The sequence below is a fragment of the Xenopus laevis genome, chromosome 2S, assembly GCF_017654675.1.
Source record: "Xenopus laevis strain J_2021 chromosome 2S, Xenopus_laevis_v10.1, whole genome shotgun sequence".
Lineage (NCBI taxonomy): Eukaryota > Metazoa > Chordata > Amphibia > Anura > Pipidae > Xenopus > Xenopus laevis.
In genome coordinates, this window is record NC_054374.1 from 138,982,174 (window position 1) to 139,004,379 (window position 22,206).

Genomic DNA, 22,206 nt, shown 5'->3' on the forward strand with positions numbered 1-22,206 from the left:
CATATGGTAGGCTTTATGCCATTCTCTAAAATGTATGCTTTGGCCATCCAACCTGGCATAACACCAATGACCATAGCCTCAAGGACATTCCCACCAACAGGACCGGACTGGCAATCTGTGGGTTCTGGCAAATGCCAGAGGGGCTGCTATAAGGTCCCATAGAAAGTCAGTATTTAGTGGGCTGGTGGGGGCTGTTTGGGCCTCTGTGTGGGCTGATTGGGCCTCTGTGTACCTGAAATGGCAGGGCCTGTTTTAACTCTCAGTCTGGACCTCCCCACCAACCAGCCATTTATACAGCAGTCCTAATAAGGACACCTTTATAACAAGGTTCTAAGACTATTCATGGCAGACAATCTTTTTCCTTCTTATATGTATATGTAATAAGAAAAAGTTATTCTCAATAAATTTCACCCTAACTGGTATGTTGCTGAAGCTCTGGGCTAGCCGTGCAGTTTGGGAACCACTAATGCAGAGCCTATCTAAGCTAATTTTCCTTTCCTTGCCATCATCCTTAATAATCTTTTTCCTCTTGTATCTTTTCTATTTATATTCAGGTAGTAGAGTCTTAGGTCCAACCAAAATATCATCATGTTATTCAATGTGGTTTATTAAAGGTCATAAAGAAGTATTTACCTTGCTGTTAGACAACCACCAAAGCTGGCTTAAATGGTAAAGGAGCAGTATTTAGCAATTATTTTTTTATTTCTAGAAATCTCCAATAGATGGTTTCCTTCGGATACATAGCACTGCATACATAAGTTATTTAATTTAAGGCCAAAGGGACTTGATATGACATCTATGTAATATTTCCCCTGATTTCAAAGTGCCCATTTGATATTATCAGTCTATTTATCCACTATTTTTATTTAACTTGTAAAGATATCAAAAGATATATTTCACTTGCATAAAAAAATCTTACTCTTACTAAGGTTGTGTGTTTAACAAACGTAAACTCTCACTATTACTATATTACAGAAAAACTGTTTTCTGGTTATGAATCATTTGGCTTGGTACATCCCCTGTTGCCATGCTTTGCAACAAGCTGGTAACCTCAGGCTCCAAATGGGTTAATGTGTTATAGTACTGGCATTGAATGCTTGTCTTGTGTGACAGGCAGCATCAGAACTGTTAATTAATTCAGTAAGTTCTCGCTGACCCGAACTAACCCCACAAGTGTCACATCAGAGTAGAGCCACGCGTGGTATATTCAAGGTCACCGCAGATGAATATAATTAAACTGTTTATGGGAAAGAGCCTCCCGTTGGATATTTCATGTAACCAGCCTGCACTAGGAGATGGCTTTGTCTGCTTAAATTCTCTTTATTCCACTAAAGCTTCCAGATATGCATGTACAGATCAATTCCACTTGTTGGCTGGACAGATAAAACCACTTTCTCTTTTTGCTGTGCCATGTATTTTATAACTTGGCAGATATTCAATAAAGTGCATAAAAACATACATATATATATATATATATATATATATATATACAACGATAAAGGAATTGTTCACCTTCAGACACTTTTTTCAGTTCAGTCGGTTTCAGATTGTTCAAAAGAAATTAAGATTTTTTTCCAATTACTTTCTATTTTCTATTTGTGACAAGTTTTCTAATTGAAGGTTAAAGTTTCATTTTTCATGTCTTTATAAAGCAGCTGGTGGGGGGGGGGGGTCGCTGACTCTGTAACTGTGCTATATTGATACATTTAGTTGATACATTTCTTATCTTTGTCCCTGCTGAACAGAATCCCTGAGTTTCATTAAAGGCAGCTGTTAGAATTGATACAATAGTTGCTATTATTCCCACAGATGCTGCTGAGAAATGTATCAACCAATGAAGCAAATTGTAACAGTTCAAAAATCTGCACCTGGATCACAGAGCTGCCAGACTTTAACACCAGAGACACAAACATTAATCTTTAAGCTTCAAATTTGGGAAAATGGTACCTACTAGGTAGCCAGCTAGTTCCTTTAGATTCAGAGTAGAGTTTAGATGCTACAGGAGTGGGCAAACCCCCCATGGCACCAAGTATAAGATCACAGCAATGTTCACTGAGGCTAAAGCTGGCCATACACAGGCCGATAGAAGCTGTCGACAGACCAATTCGGCAGCTTTTTGGCCCATGTGGGGTTCCTTGGATGGGCTTCCACGGTTGATATCTGCCCGAGAGTTGGCCAGATGTTGATCGGGCAGGGGTAAAAATCCAGTCGGATTGCGGACTGCATCTGTTTGTTGATGTGGTCCCATGATCGACTGCCCATTATGATCTGATTCTTGGGACCTAGGGCCCACGATCGGATCAACCCAATATCGCCCACCTCAAGCTGGGCAGAGATACCCTCGTTTGGTGAAATTGCCAAATGAGCAGATCTCTGTGTATGGCCATCTTAAGTCTAAGTTTAAAGGTGGCCATACACATAGAGATCCGCTAGTTTGGCGATTTCTCTCCCCCATATGCCCACTTTGCAATGGGCAGTTGGATCGCAGGACCTTATCAACAAACAGATGCAGTCTGAGATCCAACAGGATTTTTATCCCGCCCGATCGACATCTGGCCAACTCTCGGCCAGATATATCAATCGGGAAGCTCATCAGAGGGCCCCACACATGGGCCAATAAGCTGCCGACTTGGTCTGTCGGCAGCTTTTATCTGTATTTTTTCACCAAGGCAGCAATGGGCATGCACACCTTACTGCTGTGCCAGTGTGCATCCCTGTCCATGTCCCGATGTGGCAGTTTATACATCTGAAGCAACTGCCATGCTCAAGAAATGGGGAGTTTGAACAAAGATTAATCATTTCTTTTATTTTTTATGTATTCTGTGTATAATCGTGGAGGCATCAACCTCTATTCCTTACATGTTTACAACAGTAAAAACAGTTCAGAATATATATTAATTGCACTTAATTTACCAGCTCTCACTATTTGAAACAAGAAGTTACTTATGGCTTATTACCATAAAAATATAGAGGCAATAGAACAATTTACACACATAGATATAGTTCATAAATTGTCTTAATCAAAAACCTAAGGAGCAGGGAGAGTTTACAGACACCGGCGTCATGTATATAAATCCTCAATACATTTTATTACATCATATATTTAATTTAGACATCTTTATTGTGTATAAATCTGTGTATGTCACCCACAGATTCAGTCAGACCAATTCAGCTGGACTTAGTAACGGGTCCTTGTAGTTTAAGAAACATGAAATGAAAATGTTATAAAAATAAAACATTTATATAGTAAATGAAATAAAAATACACGTCTGACATAAAAATGTCAGCGGTTGGCTGTCTGTATATCTACTAACTAAGCACATCTGTAAAGAAGGAAGAAGAAAATATTGGGTAATCATTGTGTACACAAATGAAAAACCCATAATGCACGATAACGTCTTGCTAACACAAAGGGTTGCTGTATTTATACAGTCCATATTTACAGACACTCTCGCTGCAATAATATTTCCATCACATTCTCACCTGCGTTTCTTTGAATTCTTTATAGATCATAACCATAGCGGTAGACCTCGCTAGACAAGTTTGCCTGTTTTGCCAAGCTCTGAGGAAATAAGGCTGATACAATTGCTTTGCCCTCGGTGATCAGATCACATTGAGGGCCTTGTTTCTGGACTTGTATTCAGCTCAGCCGAACCCTTAAAGTTGTGTAATTTTATAACTCTGGATAACTGAAGGCAAAGATCGTATATTTACCCCAATAGGCTAGATTTACATGAGTGATATACCTAGCATGCGTCCCTCCAGCATTTAATAAACTAGAGTTCACATAGCATCTTTCAAGAGCCTTTAGGGCAGAGACAGATGAGAAGATTCAGGGAGATTAGTCGCCTGGCAACAAATCACCTCTTCTTCAGGCAACAAATCTCCCCAAACTGCCACCCGATGGCTAGAATCGAAGTCGCCGTTGGGATGGCACTCGGAGCACATCATTTTCCAAAGTCGCACGTAGTTGCCTCAGGAGGAAACTTCGGGCGAAACAAAGTGCTCCTAGTGCCATCCCGCAGGCGAATTACATTCGAGCCGGCGGGAAGGCAGTTCAGCGAGATAAGTCGCCTCGTAGAAGAAGAGATTTCTATCTGGGCGACTAATCTCCCTGAATTTGACCGTGTGTCTCTGCCCTTAGCTGTGCCTTTTCATTCAACAGCAGCTGGAGGACTGCAAATTAGATAGCCATGCATTTTTCAACCTGTCACCAGTAGAGGAGAAGCCGGGCTAAAGCATTCTCCATCCCTTGCTCCAGTCGTACATCACTGTCATTTGCTATTGCAAACCCATTGTCCGGAGATACAGCATATGTTTGTCTATAGCTGTTTGTAATCCCAGGCCAGTGTTTCATGTGGGAATCCTTCAATGTCACAGATGTAGTTTTCTGTTTAATACGACTCACCCCCAAATCCCCCACCCCGTTTGCCTTACATCTCAATAGGCTTAATAGTGATCCTTTTCCCTGTCTTTGTACAAATAACACAAAGTACAAAGAGGATCTGCACTTCAGAAAGAGGCATAGAGAGCAAGCCCCAGCTTGTAACACTTCCAGCAGGGCCATTTTTTGATTAGGATTTGGTTTATCTGTGGAATCTGTTGCTGTGATTATCAGTACTTGCATAATGTATATTTATATTACTGGGATAGGCACTTGTTGGAAGGGATACATCTCCCCTCTTGCAAAGGTACAATTATTCAACACAAAAAGGAGACAATATCATAAGTACTCATAATTGAAGTCAGTGATCTTCCTACTGGAGGCTTAAGGGTAAGGCCAGACGTGGCGTTTTTACGTGGCGTTTTTAAAAAAGAACAGCCAGGCGTAAATACGCTACTGAAACCACACGCGACCGTCAACATGCGTTTTTCATTTGGGATTATTTTCCCAACATGCACTTCTCATTGTTCTCGTTGAATTTGGACGCCATATTTAAAATACACTGCGTATTTACGTACAGTGTGGTTTCAAACATGCCGATCCCATAGAGTCTATTGATTTGGTAGTTTCTTGATGTATTGGCGTTTCTGCAGAGTCGGGCCAACCCAGCCAGGCGCCCTAGGCAACCTGGCCGGGTACGGCGCCGGCTGAGTGTGCATGCGCGAAACTGTGCTCTGGTACGCATGCGCAAAACTTTGTGCACACATGCGCAAAGGCGCAATTCCAAAAATATATGCGTGCCAGTCAGGGAGAGACGGGACCGGACAATGGGGTAGGCGTCAGAGCATGTACGTGCCTGGCGCCCCCCCCAGCTTTGCGCCCTAGGCACGTGCCTACTCTGCCTACCCCTAGTTCCGGCCCTGCGTTTCTGCTAAAAAAACGCCAATACTGGCGTCCTGTGGCGGATCCTTTAGTTCAGTGGTAGTGCAGTTTATGCGTATTTACACCTGGCTGTTCATTTTTAAAAATGCAACATAAAAACGCCACGTCTGGCCTTGCCCTTATAGCTGCTGACTGTTACTGGGATGATGGAATTTGTAGTTCTGCAGATGTTAAGAGCGCACAATTGTGGCCCACAGTATCACCTGCTGAATAGATACATGCTTGCACATTATACATTTTTATTTTGGATACTATCCCTAATGAATATGATTTGTGTGAATGTGTCTCTGGGTGTAGTCGTGTGGTGTGTGTGTGCATGTTTGTGTCTGTTCCACTGCATGTCTGTATGTTTGTGTTTGGGTGGGTGTGTGTATCTGGAATGCTCTATAGGGCTTCACTCGCTGACAATAGGTGAAATGTTGTAGCAAGGCTAAGCTGAAAATCTTTTCAGCACCTGGGGGGAGAGCTCTCCCTCTCCAATGCAAACACCCCTCTCTGGCCAAATTGAAAACCAACATAACCGGTCCCTCAGGTAGGAGTAGCTTTTAACCCCTTCTTTCCTGGAGAGAAGCTTCTTTCCTTAATCTGATTTGTCTCATTCTTGTCTCCAACAACAAGCCATTAGTTATAAAATATGTGAATGTGCTAAAAGAAAAAAGAAAAAGGAAAAACAACCTCTAACTTCTTAGAGATGAAACCAAACAGTGGCCCCTGTATCTGTATAGAGTAACAACTCCCTGGGCCTGGTTAAATGAGACTGTAACTGGAGTCTGCCGGTGAAAACTGAAACTGCCTTGCTGAAAATCTCCGGTGATTAAACCCATTCCAGTAGATGCCTCCACCTTTTCCTTTCTTTCATATTTTTTTTAAGCCACAATGGATGCAAATGATAGCTAAGGCAGGGACATGTAAAAAATAGAAGAGCGGCTGCAGTGTAGGTGGCTACACAGACATGGTGAAATATAGCTGCGCTTGTGACTTGTTCCCTCCGAGTGAATTAGTTCAACTTTTCCACTGCAGAAGCTATGATTTATGGTAACAATGCACACACCCTTACTGGGCGATTTTGGGAATTTGCAGACGGCACTGTGTTTGGGAATGAGTTAATGGCCCTAAATGACTGTAAATATGGCAGTTGTTGGTATTTGGTATTAGCCACTGAAACTGGAGAAGAACCCGAGGGGGGGGGTTGTGTCTTTGAAACCTCACCTCATCACTTGTGTCTTTTCAAGTAAATAGAACCAAGAAGGAGAGATCTTAATCAGCAATTCTCTGTAGACATTGCTTTGTGTATAAATGAGCAAAGAATGGAGGTTCCACTCTTCCTGCTGAGAAATTCAAATTCTACAGGACAGAGGTGTTTGTAGTTGGGGGGGGGGAGAAGTTGATGGAATAAGAGCTATTGTCTTATCTTTAAAGAGGTGAAAATCAGGCAGCTTTCAGTGCATTGTGTGCCCAATCTGTGTTGTTTTACATAGTAATTGTATGCCAGCATGGGTGGGGGGAGGTAAACCTGTAGTATGAAAACCCCCAGAAACTCACTCCTACAAACGAATGGAAGCTAAAGCAATGGGCCCGCAGAGACAATGTCATTTATTAATCCTTCCCTGCTGCTATGTCCAGCGGCACTGTGTTAAGATATCTTGGTAAAAATGATTAGCTGATTATCTGATACCGTACTCATTACAAGCCCAACCATTTCTCATGGCCTGATATATATATATGAGCACGGATTTCCTCAACATTGTGCAAGTCAGATATAGTCATATAGTGAATAATATAACTGATTGTCAGATCTCTGATGTTAGCTATTTGTATATTTCTTCTGTGCTTGCCCTCCATATACAAATAGGCAGGTTCTATGGCTCCTGATAAATTTGACCACCGTGTGTGTGAATGCAATAGGGACTTAGAGTGTAAGTTCCAGGGACCAATTTCTGAGACTGACTTCCTTCCCCATGACGTTGCTGCCTTTACTCCTAACAGTGCAACACTGCCATCCTTAGCCTCTTCCGAATGGCCCTTTCGATTTTTACTTTATTGCACATACACACAATCCCGGGCCCCTATATTGTGCATGTGCATGGGCCTGGACAGCTGAAAGGCCCAAAATAAGAGTGTATCCCATGCCTGACAGATACACACCCCCAGTTACTTTCCTTGTCTTTAAAGGCATTTCAAAAAGCATCAGTTAATAGTGCTGCTCCAGCAGAATTCTGCACTGCAATCCGTTTCTCAAAAGAGCAGCCTGATTTTTTTATATTTAATTTTGAAATCTGACATGGGGCTAGACATATTGTCAGTTTTCCAGCTGCCCCCAGTCATGTGACTTGTACTCTGATAAACTTCAGTCACTCTTTACTGCTGCACTGCAAATTGGAGTAATATTACCCCCACCCCCATCAGCGCATCAGCAGAACAATGGGAAGTAACCAGATAACAACTCACTAACACAAGATAACGCTGCCTGGTAGATCTAAGATTAGCACTCAATAGTAAAATCCAGGTCCCACTGAGACACATTCAGTTACATTGAGTAGGAGAAACAGCAGCCTGCCAGAAAGTAGTTTCATCCTAAAGTGCAGGCTCTTTCTGAAAGAACATGACCAGGCAAAATGAAAAAAATAATATATATATAAAATATTTTTTTATTCTAAAAATAAAGTACGTTTTCCAGAACTACCTGCATGGTTTTAACGAAAATAATTATTTGGAAAGTATTCATGTATATCCAGTGCAAGAGTACAAATCTCTCAGTTTGCAGCGTATATTTTATAGGAGATTTCAGATTTCCCCATGTGTTGTCTGTTGTGATTTAATTTCACTCTCTGCAGGGGGCGAGAGCGACAGTCTGCTAAAGTAGTATTGTAACACCTTTGTAATTAAAGAATCCGTGGAAGTGGCAGACTGTCAGATGGAACTCACACACTACTCACTATTACTCTAGCTGTGGGTGTGCAGAATGTAGAGACAATAGCTTATTTTGCTGAGAACTTGTTGCGGTTTTAGCTCCCACTTGTCTATATAACAGTGTTTATATCTTTTATATGTCTGGAATGATCACTTTCTATCTGCACTTTTGTACCAGATAGTAACACGAAAAAATTAAAAGGTTGTAAAGAAATGATAATATAATGTACTTGTGCCCTGCACTGATAAAGCTGGTGTGTTTACTTCAGAAAAAAACAACTATAGTTGATATAAACAAGCTGCTGTGTAGCCATGGGGGCAACCATTCAAGCACAGGATACACAGTAGAAAACAGATAAGTTCTTTAGAATCCCATTTTATAATACAGAGCGTATCTGATATCTGCTGTATGTTCTGTGCCTTTTCTCCCTTTTTCAGCTCCAAATGGCTGCCCCCATGGCTACACAGCAGCTTGTTTATATAAACTATACTTTACATTAGGCCACTTTCATTTTTTGCTGTTACTGTTCCTTTACTCTAGCCATACACCTAAAGAACTTCCCCACATTGAGCTGGGCCATCAGAGTGAGGACCACATCACAAGCCATTTCAACTGCCTTTTTAAACCTTCTCAAAAGATACCTGGCCGATCTTTTTGAAAGAGTTGCGTTTTTTACCAGCATCACTGTATATAGGGATGCAACAAATCCATCATTTGTCTATTTGGCCGAATTCTCCACACACATAAAAAAAGAAATCTTGGCGAATACAGAACTTAATCAGAGCCCTAATTTGAGGAACATGAAAAAAAGCATCATCTGTGACCAAAGGATTGTCACGTGCCTTTGTCCAGAGCATTACAGTCCTGTGACTGTTTGGATTCAGTTCAGATGAACACTAAAGAAAACTTCTGAATCCAAATCCTGCAAAAGTTGCTGGGATTCGGGCAAATCCTGGATCCAGTGCGCCTGTATGATTTTATGTAAGCATTGCTTCATTGCTTCCCACATTATGCAGTCAATAAAATATCTAAAATATAAAAAATTGATTATTGATGACAGTGCACAACCCTATAATTCACCCAAGGGTCAGCCCCTAATGCTATTCCTACATTTGTACTTTTTTTTTAAAAAAAACCAGTTATACTAAAGAACAGCATACCCTGTTAAGACAAATATTAAAGCTTCACCTTTGATTGATTGTGAGTCACAGTTATTCCTATTCACTCAGATCAATCTATTTATCTCTAGGTGTTGGAAATACCAGAAAAAAAGTTTCTTTCTTTGCCTGTGTTATAATGGACCGTGCTGTCTTCATCCATTCACTCCTTCTTTGTGTGCTTCTTTCTTCCTTCCCTGTAATGTAAGCCCTTCTTCAGTCCTGCCCCACTTTGTCTCTGTCTCCCAGTACTGCCTGGATGAAAGAGAGGTGAATGTCAGCAGGGGGAATGAGAGGGAGAGAAACACTACACTGTGTCTTTGATTGATGGCTTTCTAAGTGGTGCTAGTAATCTTATAATGAAGTAATGGGAGCTAAATGTCACAGTGCCAGGGGCACAAGTATTTTAAGGGCTCATTAAGGTTATTGATAGGGGGGAGAATAAAATACCAATAAAGCACAACCCATAATTGCATGTAAAAGTGTAGTAATTGCAGAAAACAGCCACATTGTGACTGTCTGATCAGTGCCATGAGAGAGGGTGGCACACCACTATCTGACACTAAACTGTCAAATTCGAATAGTGAATTATCCAAACTTGATTCAAATTTTTTTAAAAACTGTAATTTGATTTTCGAGATTTATCAAACGCTGGCCCTTTAAGAATTGGAATTCGACTATTCGCCACCTCAAACCTGCCAAATTCTTGTATGTAAGTTAGTGGGAGAGCTCCAGTGATCAATTTGAAGATGTTTGTAGCCTTCCTGACATTCAGAGAAAATACTAGATTCTAGTTTGGTCAATTCGATTCGAATTCGATTCAAGTCCGAGCTTTAGATATTCAATTATTTTATCTTTTGTAAATAACCCCCCATTCGAATTTCGAATGTATTAAAATTTAATCGAGTTTTAAAAAACTCACATGAATTTGAAATTCGACCCTTGATAAATGTGCCTCTAAGGGCAGAGACAGATGAGAAGATTCGGGGAGATTTAGTTGCTCGGCGACAAATCCCGACTAATCTCCCCAAACTGCCTCGTGAGGCAACTTCGGACGATTTCGGAAAACGAATCGCTCCTAGTGCCATCCCGCTGGTGATTTGAATTCTAGCCAGCAGGGAGACAGTTCAGGGAGATTAGTTGCCGGAAGAAAAGGCGATTTGTCGCCGGGCGACTTATCTCCTCGAATCTTCTCGTCTGTATTTGCCCTTAATGTCTACTAAATCCAGTATATATAATTTCCTGGGTAGATTATACTGTTCAATAGATACAATTGCTTAATCCATAAATATGGTGTATAAGAAGCAACAGCAATGATACTTGTAGTTCAATTACAGCTGACCAGGCTTAGTTGTCCCTCGATTAGACCATTAGACTAACAAGAAAGAAAGATGAAAGTAAAAAGAAAGATGAAAGAACCAAATCAGTGTGTGGGGGGTAATTTCTGCTCCCTGGTTCATAGCTGTACAAGATGGGGCCTTGTGGGGTTCACATTTGCCCGCAGTTCTCTGGGGATATGAAATTGCCGGAGCCCCCACCCCTCTAACCTGTGGATGTTGGAATGCACATTCAGGGCAATGAAACAGGAAATTCTGTGTGTTGAAAGCTAGGATAGAAAGCATCTGCAAAACTGCCTAGGGGGGAGCGTTCTCAGCCGAGGGGGTTGCAGGGGCTGGGTTACATTAGGGTTAAGGCTGCTTTCTTTCCCCCTCTCCTGGTTATTTTGGGCTGCACTAAATTAGTAGCACATGTCTCTCTGGATGTTCACATTTCAACTTCCTTTAGTCAAAGGCTTTGCCTAATAACATGGGGGGTGGGATAATGAAATCCCCCTGTATTAAGAAGCCTTTAGATGGTGCTATTAACGTCCATCTCTTTAAACTCTGTTTTTACTACCTGACTTCAGGTATTCTTTCCAAGATCTCACTGGATGGGGGGCTTCTTAGTCCTTAATAAATCCCATTTCTGACTTGCGCTGTCACACAGTAATGTGATTGAGCTCATCGCTGTGCCTCCTGCCTCTTCTTGTGTTGCACAAGCTGCTGCATTTGTGGTAATAATAGACTCGCAGGTGAAAGGACCGGGTTCAAGGAAAAGTAGATCTCAGATGGATAAGTAATGAAACACCAGGCATTGCAGTCTCTCTCATACGTCCACTGTTACAAATCACACATAAATTAAAGATGGCTGCTCTTCTGCCATTTGATAGCTGTAGTCTGCATTTAATAATCAATGGAGGCCAGTTGTGTTTCAGAGGCTGTAACAAAGTGTTTTCTTGTGTTCCTAACCGCCCCTTCTCTTTTTCTTATGTGTGTTCAGCTGTAGAAACACAAAGTACCAGCTCGGAGGAAATGGTGCCCAGTTCACCCTCGCCGCCGCCACCTCCACGTGTTTACAAGCCCTGCTTCGTCTGCAATGACAAGTCTTCAGGTTATCACTACGGGGTCAGTTCATGCGAGGGCTGCAAGGTGAGACACTTTAACTGTTTTCTACACATCTCTAATGAAAGTTGTACAGGAACTGCTGTGTTTGTGACCTGGGATGTATCAATCCCAAGACAATTGTATTTTGTTGTGTCATGAGACATGAGCCATAAGCTGAACATACACTTGATATTTTCTGCTGAATTACTCACAAAGCCAACCAATACTTGTAAAGTATATATTTATCAGGTGGGTTTGCTATTTCAGTTGGACTGCACCAGAAAGGTCTGCATAGGCCTCTTATTTGAATTCTTTTAATTGCTGGGTATCCTTCTGAATTCCAAAGTTGAATCCTTTGATAAAATAGCTTCCTTTTTTCTTTTTTTTTTTTAAGACTTATGCTGATGACACATGGATAATTTTATTTAATTTATTTAATCCAATGGAAAAGTCTCAATCCAACTCAATTTTCAGCTGGAAACTTTCCAATAAAGCATATTTGTGCTTCTAAGCTCCAGAACTGATGGAGTACAGTGTTGTCCCAATGACGTTTTGTATGGACACATCACCCAGCATTTTTTCTTCAGCCACTTGTCTCTAATACCCTTTAAACACAGAGTACGTTTTGTTACAGGGACAAGGTAGGAAATGTGCCTAATTATTTATTTTTAGCCACTTTGCTCCCTTTTTTTCCCCACCCAACACAACTTCTGGGGAGAACATTGGAGTATGTGATCATCCTTATGGTATTCTGTTCCACACTATGGATATATGCCTTGTAATAGCAACCAAAGGCCTTAAGCGTTTTGGTTAATAGATCCCATGCCTTTACTGTGTTTTTTGGAAGATAAACCTAATTCATAAACAAAGATTCTATGGCCACTATGAGTTATTGCTTTACAGTTTCACATTCTTGTAACGTTACTTTTATTTCCAGTCCCTGACTCCCTGACTGGTTCTATTGGTGTATTTCACACTTCTTGCTCTGTTCCTTTCTCTTTTTTTTTTTTTGCATTATCCCTGACTCCTTCACATCACTTCATCAATCTCTCCAGTTGCGTTACATTTTTCATTTCTCTCCCATCCATTCATCTCACACCCTTCCCTCTTTGTGAACAGGGCTTTTTTCGGCGCAGTATACAGAAAAACATGGTATATACATGTCACCGTGACAAGAACTGCCAAATCAACAAGGTCACACGGAACCGTTGCCAGTTTTGCCGACTGCAGAAATGCTTCCAGGTCGGAATGTCTAAAGAGGGTGAGTTCACTGTCACATGCAGTATCCTAAGCACTTCCCAATCTGCAAAAGTCTGTGGAAATACCAATGCAAGAGTCTAATAGCTCATAGCCCTTTCCTTCAACTCTCTGAGATGGTTAAGACTGTGAACTCCACATTCCTTGTAATCCCAGCACCTCATTTTGTCCCTTGGGTGCTTGTGTAAATAGATTCTTTACACAGAGAGGCTCCTTGGTTCTGAGTTCCAGAAGTATAAACAAATGCTCAAGGAGCCATCAAGCCCTACTGCTATCATCAAAGTGAGGGGGGTTTTTACTAAGATGCGCTGAGGGCACCCAAAGCTTAACCCTAGAAGGGGATAAAAGAGATTTAAAAGGAGAATCTTACAAAAAGTAGAGGAAGAAGTGCTTGCTGAATTGCACACTAAGCGGCACAAGCTTTCCCCAGTCTTTCATAAATTACTCAAATAATATTTACAGCTGTGTTGAGATTTTTTTGAATCTGGTGTAGAATTAATACAAAAACTGTTAGATTTGACGAGTTACTACTTGAAAGTGACAAGGAAAATGCATATCAATAAACAATTTCTTTGGGAACACCACTTACTTTATTCAGGTGCATTCAACTCCTCAGGCTACTTCCAAACCAGTCATCATATTTGATTTCCCATAAGGAGGAAGCCCACCAATACCTTTAAATCATTTATTCAGCAGAATGTGGCACTATGTGTTGCTAGATCTGGTGAATAGTTGAGTAGAGGGTTATAGGGGGTAATAAAATGTAAAATGTTTTCTACAGTTAATATCACCTATGGCAACCAATCATAAGGTGGCATGCACTGGTCACCTGTTTAAAAGCAAACATCTTATTGGTTATGGGTTACTGTAGCTATTACATATTGGGTATGGCTTTTATTAAAAGGATTTGTAAGTATTGTAATCAAGCAACTAACAAACAAGCCATTATTTTTTTATAATTATTATTATTATCCTTTTACAACCCTTATATTTGCGTCTAATCTGCTTTTCTTTTACACTTTTTTTTCCCCCACCATTTCTTGAAATTCTATCCCCTACTTGTGCCCATTCTTTTCTCCTTCTTTCTCCCTTCTAAGCCTCTGTGCCATTCTCATTCTATAATTGGGTTTCCGGCGCCTGGCTTCCTGTTGTTAGGGACCCACACACTTTATCCCGAGGTGAAAAGGAAGTTCATTAGGAAATGTGTGAGGAAAGTCAGGACACAAGGGAGGTGGGTATGGGAGATAGAGAGGAGAGCAGTGAAAAAATAAAATAGTCTTTGGTGCAGAGTGTGATACACTAGATGGTTAGGCATCAGATTAAGAGGATTCATTATTTTAAATAAAATATGCCATTATTCTACTCCTTCTGAACACTGATAGCAGAAGGGCCAAAGTAATGAAAGTGCGTGAGGCCCAGGGTGAAAACTGAGGATAAATAACTATTTACAGTTTAGTTTATCTTTAGGACTATGATTATATCATTTTTATCTGTAGCCTTATTATGAAGGTTCCTACCAAATGTTTGACAGCAAGTGGGAAGCCTGAACCCAGAAGTTTGGAAGTCCTATACCATACAGTGTAGATCTACGACCTGTGACTTTGCAGAGTTGTAGTTCCCAGCAATCCTAAGAGGGAGTGCCACAATTTTTATATTTAGTTGCAGGTCACTAGGGTTCTTCCCTGCTGGAATCATTCATATTGACTGTATTCCCACTTTCTGCATTGTTGTCAATGGAAATCAACTAACCCCTGTCCATTTCAAGCAATAATACCAGGCCCAAATGTTTGTAGCTAATAGGAAGCAATCTGTACCAGCAGGTATCCAGAGATAATCCCAGGTTACTTCCAATTGGGTCAGTGGAAAGGGAATGACAGAGATTCTTGATAAAATTGCCCAATGTGCTATAGACCTAATACAAGTATCCTGTTATCCAGAAAGCTTGGGACCTGGAGTTTTCCGGATAAGGGATCTTTCCGTAGTTTGGATCTTCATACCTTAAGTCTACTAGAAAATCATTTAAATATCAAATAAACCCAATAGGCTTATTTTGCCATCATTAATTATTATTTATAATTGTACTGTCTCATTATTACAAAGAAAATAATGTCTTATCCTTTCAACACTAGATACTGTATATTCATGCATTTTGCAAGCCTGACTGGTGTGTGTGTATAGAGGGGACAGGGTATAAGTTTTCCAGAGCAGAGACATGATCCATCACTGTCCCTGCTGTGCTCCAGTCCTACCACCTGCAGGCAAGGACAGAGGTCACGCTGGAGGGTTAAATGCCAGGTCACAAGCCATTTAGTAACAGGCCTTAGACAGCAGACACAAGGCTAGCAAATCATTCAAGTAGAAAATAATCACTTCTGTTTACAGGAGTTTCCAATTAATATGACAATTGTGATACTTTTGGGAAAGTAAAGGCGTTCCTTTCACTCAATAGATCGCAGTTCACATCTAACAATACCATAAAAAGGGAATTTATACATTTATAATTAATTAAATATACTCTTGTCATTAGGCCTTAAAGTGTATTAAATATGTACAGTATGGATTTGTCAAAGGCCATATTGTGTAACAATGGTGTGTGCTATAGGAGACCAATGAAAAGGGGGAAAGATTCAGGTTGATAGAGAAAATGCAAGTTGCTAACAGGAAGCTAAACGAATCCACTCAAAGCCATTGTTTAGATCTATATTGCTGATTACACCTACTTTTTTCATCTTTCTGACCAAACTGTATGATTATTTTTGACAAGCAAACTGGGAGTTCAAATTCTAAGCACAGCTAAACAAAAGGAAAATCATATTGTTTAACATGATCAGTCATGTGCCATGTCATGGGTCATAATATGCTACATTAATGGAAAGCCACATACATATTAACCATTTTGGATTTACGGAATTTTGCGTCATTTTATTAATGTCTACTGATACAAGTGTTTTCCTCGTGTTCATTCTCCTTGCACTGTTACTACCAAGTGGTATCATTTATATTTACTGGTGGGAAATGTGATTGGGTATGGGCTTCAGGATGATTATTATTAATTGTTTTCATATATTGTTTTCCCCAGCGGTTAGAAATGACAGAAACAAGAAGAAAAAGGAGATAAAAGAGGAAGTGGTGCTACCAGACAGCTATGAGATGCCCCCAGAAATGGAAGAGCTAATTCAGAAAGTCAGCAAAGCACATCAAGAAACCTTTCCTTCTCTCTGCCAGCTAGGCAAATACACCACGGTAAGAAACCTCTCTGTTTCAAACACTAGTTTGAGTAATGGCCTCCCTATTTAGGGCTAGTCCACACGAGGTGATTCGGGGAGATTTTGTCGCCTGGCGACTAATCGCCACGTCTTTTGCGCAACTATCTCCCCGAACTGCCTTGGCGTTTTTCCCCATAGGCTACAATGCAAAGTCACCTGCGCTAATGCACACGCGCCGATGCGTTTTCAATAGTCGCCCAAAGTTGCCTCACTGAGGCAGTTCGGGGAGATAGTCACGCAAAAGACGTGGCGATTAGTCGCCAGGCAACAAAATCTCTCCGAATCTCCTTGTGTGGCCTTACCTTTAGAGCAAAAATTGGAGAAATAGGAAGATGCACTCGTACAATAAATGCGGTGTACAAAAAGTACCTCCAAACTTTTATTGGTGCGGATTACAAAAAGGATCAAACGTTTTTGAGGTCTCAGAGGTCTCGCCTCCTTCGTCAGTACTTTGTCAGTGAACGTGTACTTGATCACTGACCTCTGAGACCTCTGAAACGTTTGATCCTTTTTGTAATCCGCACCAATAAAAGTGTGGAGGTACTTTTTGTACACCGCATTTATTGTACGAGTGCATCTTCTCCAATTTTGGCTTCCATTTCACGCTGAGTCACGTGATAATCCGAAGGTAGCGCCGACAAAGAAGCATTTAAAAGTTGCCACAAACCGTGAGCGTACTGAACCCCTAACCTTGTCCCTATTAAGGCTGGATTTTGTTTTTTGTATGTGATAGATTATGATTGTCATGAAACAACTCCAGCATTCGTATTGCTAGTTTATTTTTCTGGTTAATGTACCAGATTATTTAGTCAGAAAAGGAAATGCTTTGTAAATTGATGTGTAAGCAAACGTTAATGACAGTATATATGTCCTTCAGAACTCCAGTGCTGATCAAAGAGTGCAGTTGGACTTGGGCTTGTGGGATAAATTCAGTGAACTGTCCACCAAGTGTATCATCAAGATTGTGGAGTTTGCCAAACGTTTGCCTGGATTCACCACACTGACCATCGCCGACCAAATCACCTTATTGAAGTCTGCCTGCCTGGATATACTGGTAAGAAGAATTCTTAACCTGTGGGCCATGTTGTACGCTTCTGCTCACACTCACACATTTTTAGCTCAACACAAACAACAAATTGTGGTGCACACAAAGAGTTTTGAGTGAAAACACACCATTTTTTATTAATTCTGACCTGAGCACACATTTTTTTTAAAACTGCGCACACAAAAGATTTTTTTTTGAGCACATAGCTAAGAAGGGATTAGAGAGAACTTTGCCTGTGATATATATTTGACCATAATTTAAACATATCATCAGTTCAGTGGTTGTATGCTACAGGCCCTTGAGCAGATGTCAATTAAGAAAATCTCTTTGTGTTAGACTTACAAGCAACTGTTGCACCAAATAAGATTCAGAGAGGGGGTGGAATCAAACCCAGGGCTGGAACTAGGGGTAGACAGAAGAGGAATGTGCCTAGGTCGCAATAGTGTGGGGGCGCTGGGCATGTATCTCTTCTGCCTGTGCTCCCCTAGTTCTGGCTCAGCACTGTTCAAATCAATAACTGCTGGATCACCATAGGGTTTCATAAAAAGCCAACAGCTCTAGACCGTAAACACTCCATGATGCAATCCTCAACCCAATTAATATCTGATCAATCTTTGATCAGATGTCAATTGTTAAGGTAACTGCTCTGGTCAGTCACCCATCAGCCAGTGGATTTGCTGAGTAATTGCTTTTAGATATGTGCCTGTATGGCTACATGTGTGATATGGAACACCATGGTGGAGGCAGACAGCTGCTTACCTCTGCGTTTAAAGCGCAGCCTTACTTTTACCACAAAGAATGATATTTACCATGGCAAGAGATTTTTATTCTTGACCACTGCTGCTTTCTTCCCAAGTTCACAAGTGCCACCCCAATGATGCCTTTTTATATGTTTCTGTATGCTGATAACATCAGAAAACACTCTGGGATCTATTCAGTGTCAAAGAATTCTATTTTATCTTTTATTGTAGATGCTCCGGATTTGCACACGCTACACTCCAGAACAAGACACCATGACCTTCTCAGATGGCCTTACTCTAAACCGTACCCAGATGCACAATGCTGGTTTTGGGCCACTTACAGACCTGGTTTTTTCATTTGCAGACCAGCTACTCCCATTAGAAATGGATGACACAGAGACAGGACTTCTGAGCGCCATCTGTTTAATTTGTGGAGGTATTACAACTTTTAAGATTCTTGAATTTGCCTGAGGGCTTCTGCCTAAAGGCCTATAGAGGGTTAATAGTGTGAAATGATGATTTTTTGGAAGTATGGCTGAAACAGCAACGTTTTCATAAATATGTAATTAAGTTTTGAACCAAGTGGTTTCCTCTTTCAAATAATGAAACCCCATTGTAGCATTTACATAAAAAACAATAGTTATCTTTGGATACAGAGAGTCTTACTACTGGAAAATGCTCCTATCTCATTTGATGTCAGTAGTATGATATTGGTATCATAAGCTCCGGTTACTATCATAAGTATATATATATTATTACCCATAGGATATAAAGTTATTCTATTGTAGACATACACATTTTTAAATTGTGCAAAAACAGAGCCTGTGCCCTGTTTGAGCATTAGAGATGCACATAATCTATACTTTTTGGGATCTGGCCAGATGTAGAATGTTGATTTGAATATTAAAATGTGATGACAGCTATTTTAAGATTCCTTAACATCTAAGAGGTATTGATTGCATGTCGTTTCCTAACAGATCGGATGGATTTAGAAGAGCCAGAAAAAGTGGAGAAGTTACAAGAACCACTTCTCGAGGCCCTGAAATTTTATGCTCGTCGACGAAGGCCTGACAAACCTTACATGTTTCCTCGTATGCTTATGAAAATCACTGACTTACGTGGGATCAGTACAAAAGGTAACTTACTTTAAATAAGGAAAGCAGGGCCATGTAGTACCAGTAAGAATGAAGAATATGCAGTAAAGCATGTTGGTAGGGGAGCCTGGTATAAAATGTTGTCTATAACAACATAAAAAGGAAGCAGTGTGACACTAGTGTGTGTATAGAGGCTAACCAGGGAGGTGTGGAAATGTAAACAGTCACTAATGGTGGTTAACAGGCAGCTTTTGAAGAACGAGCTTGGTAATAATGCTGGTTAAAATAAGCTGCAGAAGGCAAGTCATAGATATTCACACATACTAACTAGCATTTGTAGATTGAAAAGCAAAAACGTGGATAAACATTTGCAAAAAAGGCACCGTGGAGCAGCAAGAAATATAAGAAAGAGGTGATTATTTGAAAAGATAGAAGATAAATCAGTAGTCTACTGCTGATTATAAGAGTTATATACGAGCAAGCACTATGTAAATAATGATCTACAGAACTGTGAAGATACAGCTAAAGAGATCTATGAGGATCCAGTGCTGTGTAAATACCTGCTAGGGGTGGCGTGGCAAGAAGTATTTTCAGGGGCGTAACTATAGAGGAAGCAGACCCTGCGGCTGCAGGGGGGCCTAGGAGGTATAGGGGCCCCATGGGCCCTAATTCATATAAAATTTCAATAAATATTGGGGAAACAAGTCAACCCCAAAACATTTTGGGGGCCTGAAAAATAATTTGCTGTGTGGCCCAGTAATATCTAGTTACGCCACTGAGTATTTTAATACTAGGGGTGTGACAAAACAAGCGCTACAGTATATACAGCAATTATTCATGGAGATTTGGTTGCCTTTTGGGAAGAGCGGGCTATCACTATATAGAATCTGAGGATAAGGAAGCTTTGGATGGCATCCAATATATAAATACTCACTACAGGGGGAAATTTGTAGATTTTAAAATAAAAAAGAATTCAAAAAAGGAGGGGGTGGTCTGCACACAATATACAGAACAGGGATTGAGAGACAAGGCACTTGAAAACATTGCTTCCGCTCTTGACTGTAACCTTGCATGTTTTGTGACAGGTGCTGAGCGAGCAATCACATTGAAGCTGGAGATACCAGGACCTATGCCTCCGCTGATTCGGGAGATGCTGGAGAATCCAGAAGCCTTTGAAGATGGAGCTGCCACCCCTAAACCCAGCGAGCGTTCTTCCAGTGAGAGCAGTAATGGAAGTCCTACAGGAGAAGATAGCAGTGGCTCGAAGACCCCTTAGTTGTCCTTAGCATATTGGGGAAAGATATCCCAAAGCCTAAACACTTTGTATTGAGCCACGTCAGTTCTACCCATTGTATGAGGCATTCTGGGGGGACCTCAAATCAGCAGGGTTCCGCATACCATTCTAGTGGCTCAATACTGCTCTTATGTACTGAGGCAAAACCTCTTTGAGAGGCAGACTGGAATAGACAACATCTTTTTCCTAGGAACCTGGAGATCACTATGCATTCCTTTGCCTTGTCAGGCAGCTGAAATATTTAAAGACTCATTACAGTACAAGCACAGGAGTCCCTGATGTTTTAAAGGGAACTTGGATATTTCTAAAGAGTCTTCTTCACCCTCAGCATTTTGCCAAAGATTATGATGACCTTTAACCCTCTAAAAAGAGAAAGAAAAAAAAAAGGTCTTGCAGCTGAATGACAGAAGCATCTCAAGTACAATAATACCAGCAGCAAAGAGATGGCCTTTATCTCTGGAAGAGTCTGAAGCACATTGCTCTGTGTGTGTGTGTGTGTACATATGCATATACATATTAATAAACAAGCACACACATTTATATATAAATATATACACACATGTATGTATGTGCGTTATTAAATATATTTGCTATTGCATTGTTTTTATGCTTTTTTTCCCATTGGCTGAAACGAGGTCATGTGACTATAAATAAAGCCTGTTAATCATTTGCAATGACATTGTTGAACGTGCATTGGAGTATGAAATATTTTGCACAATAGGAGACGCATTTTTCTTGAGCGTGTGGTAATACTCTAATGCAGTGATCCCCAACCAGTAGCTCATGAACAACATGTTGCTCTCCAACCCCTTGGATGTTGCTCCCAGTGGCCTCAAAGCAGGAGCTTATTTTTGAATTCCAGGCTTTGGAGCAATTTTTGGTTGTATAAAAACCAGGTGCACTGCCAAACAGAGCCTCAATGTAGGTTGACAATCCACATAGGGGCTACTAAATGGCCAATCACAGCACTTATTTGGCACCCCAAGAACATTTTCATGCTAGTGTTGCTCCCCAACTCTTTTTACTTCTGAATGTTGCTCACGGGTTCAAAAGCTCTAATGTAAGTACAGTGTTAAAGCATAAAGTAAGGATGGTTGAACTGAAAGTATACTCCAACAACCCCAAACGTCTCTTTATTTATACTGCAGAACTTCAGTAGCCTTTCTGAAGGACCTTATGGGGGCAGTTCTGGATGCTTAAAATAATCCCAGGATGCAAAACATTTTCTTATTGTGTAACTTGCAATAAACCGAATGGTATTCCCTTATCTTAGGAAGTGCAGTATCCTTAAAGGGCAACGAAAGTCTAAAATAGAATAAGGCTAGAAATGCTGTATTTTGTATACTAAATATAAATATGAACTTACTGCACCACAAGCCTAATCAAACAAATAATTTAAGCTTTCAAAGTTGGCTACAGGGGGTCTCCATCTTGTAACTTTGTTAAACATCTTTGCAAGACTAAGACTGTGCACATGCTCAGTATGGTCTGGGCTGCTTAGGGATCGTCATAAACAAAGCTGCTTGAGTTCTGCATGGCTGGGAAGTAAGACGGGGGCTCCCCCTGCTGTTCATAAGTATGATTGTTCCCCTGCTCAGCAGTTATGGGCCGTCTGACAATTCCTATCCACAGCAGTAAATGAAGGGAGAATGTCACTGCATACAGTCAGGTTTCTTATAAAAACGGTACACAT

General features: G+C 40.7%; 1 protein-coding gene across 3 annotated transcripts in view; it reads left to right on the forward strand.

The window, feature by feature from the left end:
* rarg.S (retinoic acid receptor gamma S homeolog) overlaps positions 1-21,187 on the forward strand; it is a 130,994-nt gene extending 109,807 nt beyond the window's left edge. For all 3 annotated transcript variants that reach the window (XM_018248105.2, XM_018248106.2, NM_001088194.1), the window contains 7 exon segments: positions 11,714-11,862; positions 12,937-13,078; positions 16,154-16,317; positions 17,218-17,394; positions 18,357-18,561; positions 19,103-19,261; positions 20,305-21,187. In XM_018248105.2, coding sequence (XP_018103594.1) covers positions 11,714-11,862; positions 12,937-13,078; positions 16,154-16,317; positions 17,218-17,394; positions 18,357-18,561; positions 19,103-19,261; positions 20,305-20,495 — 1,187 coding nt within the window. In that variant the 3' untranslated portion in view covers positions 20,496-21,187.
* Positions 21,188-22,206: the final 1,019 nt, after the last annotated feature.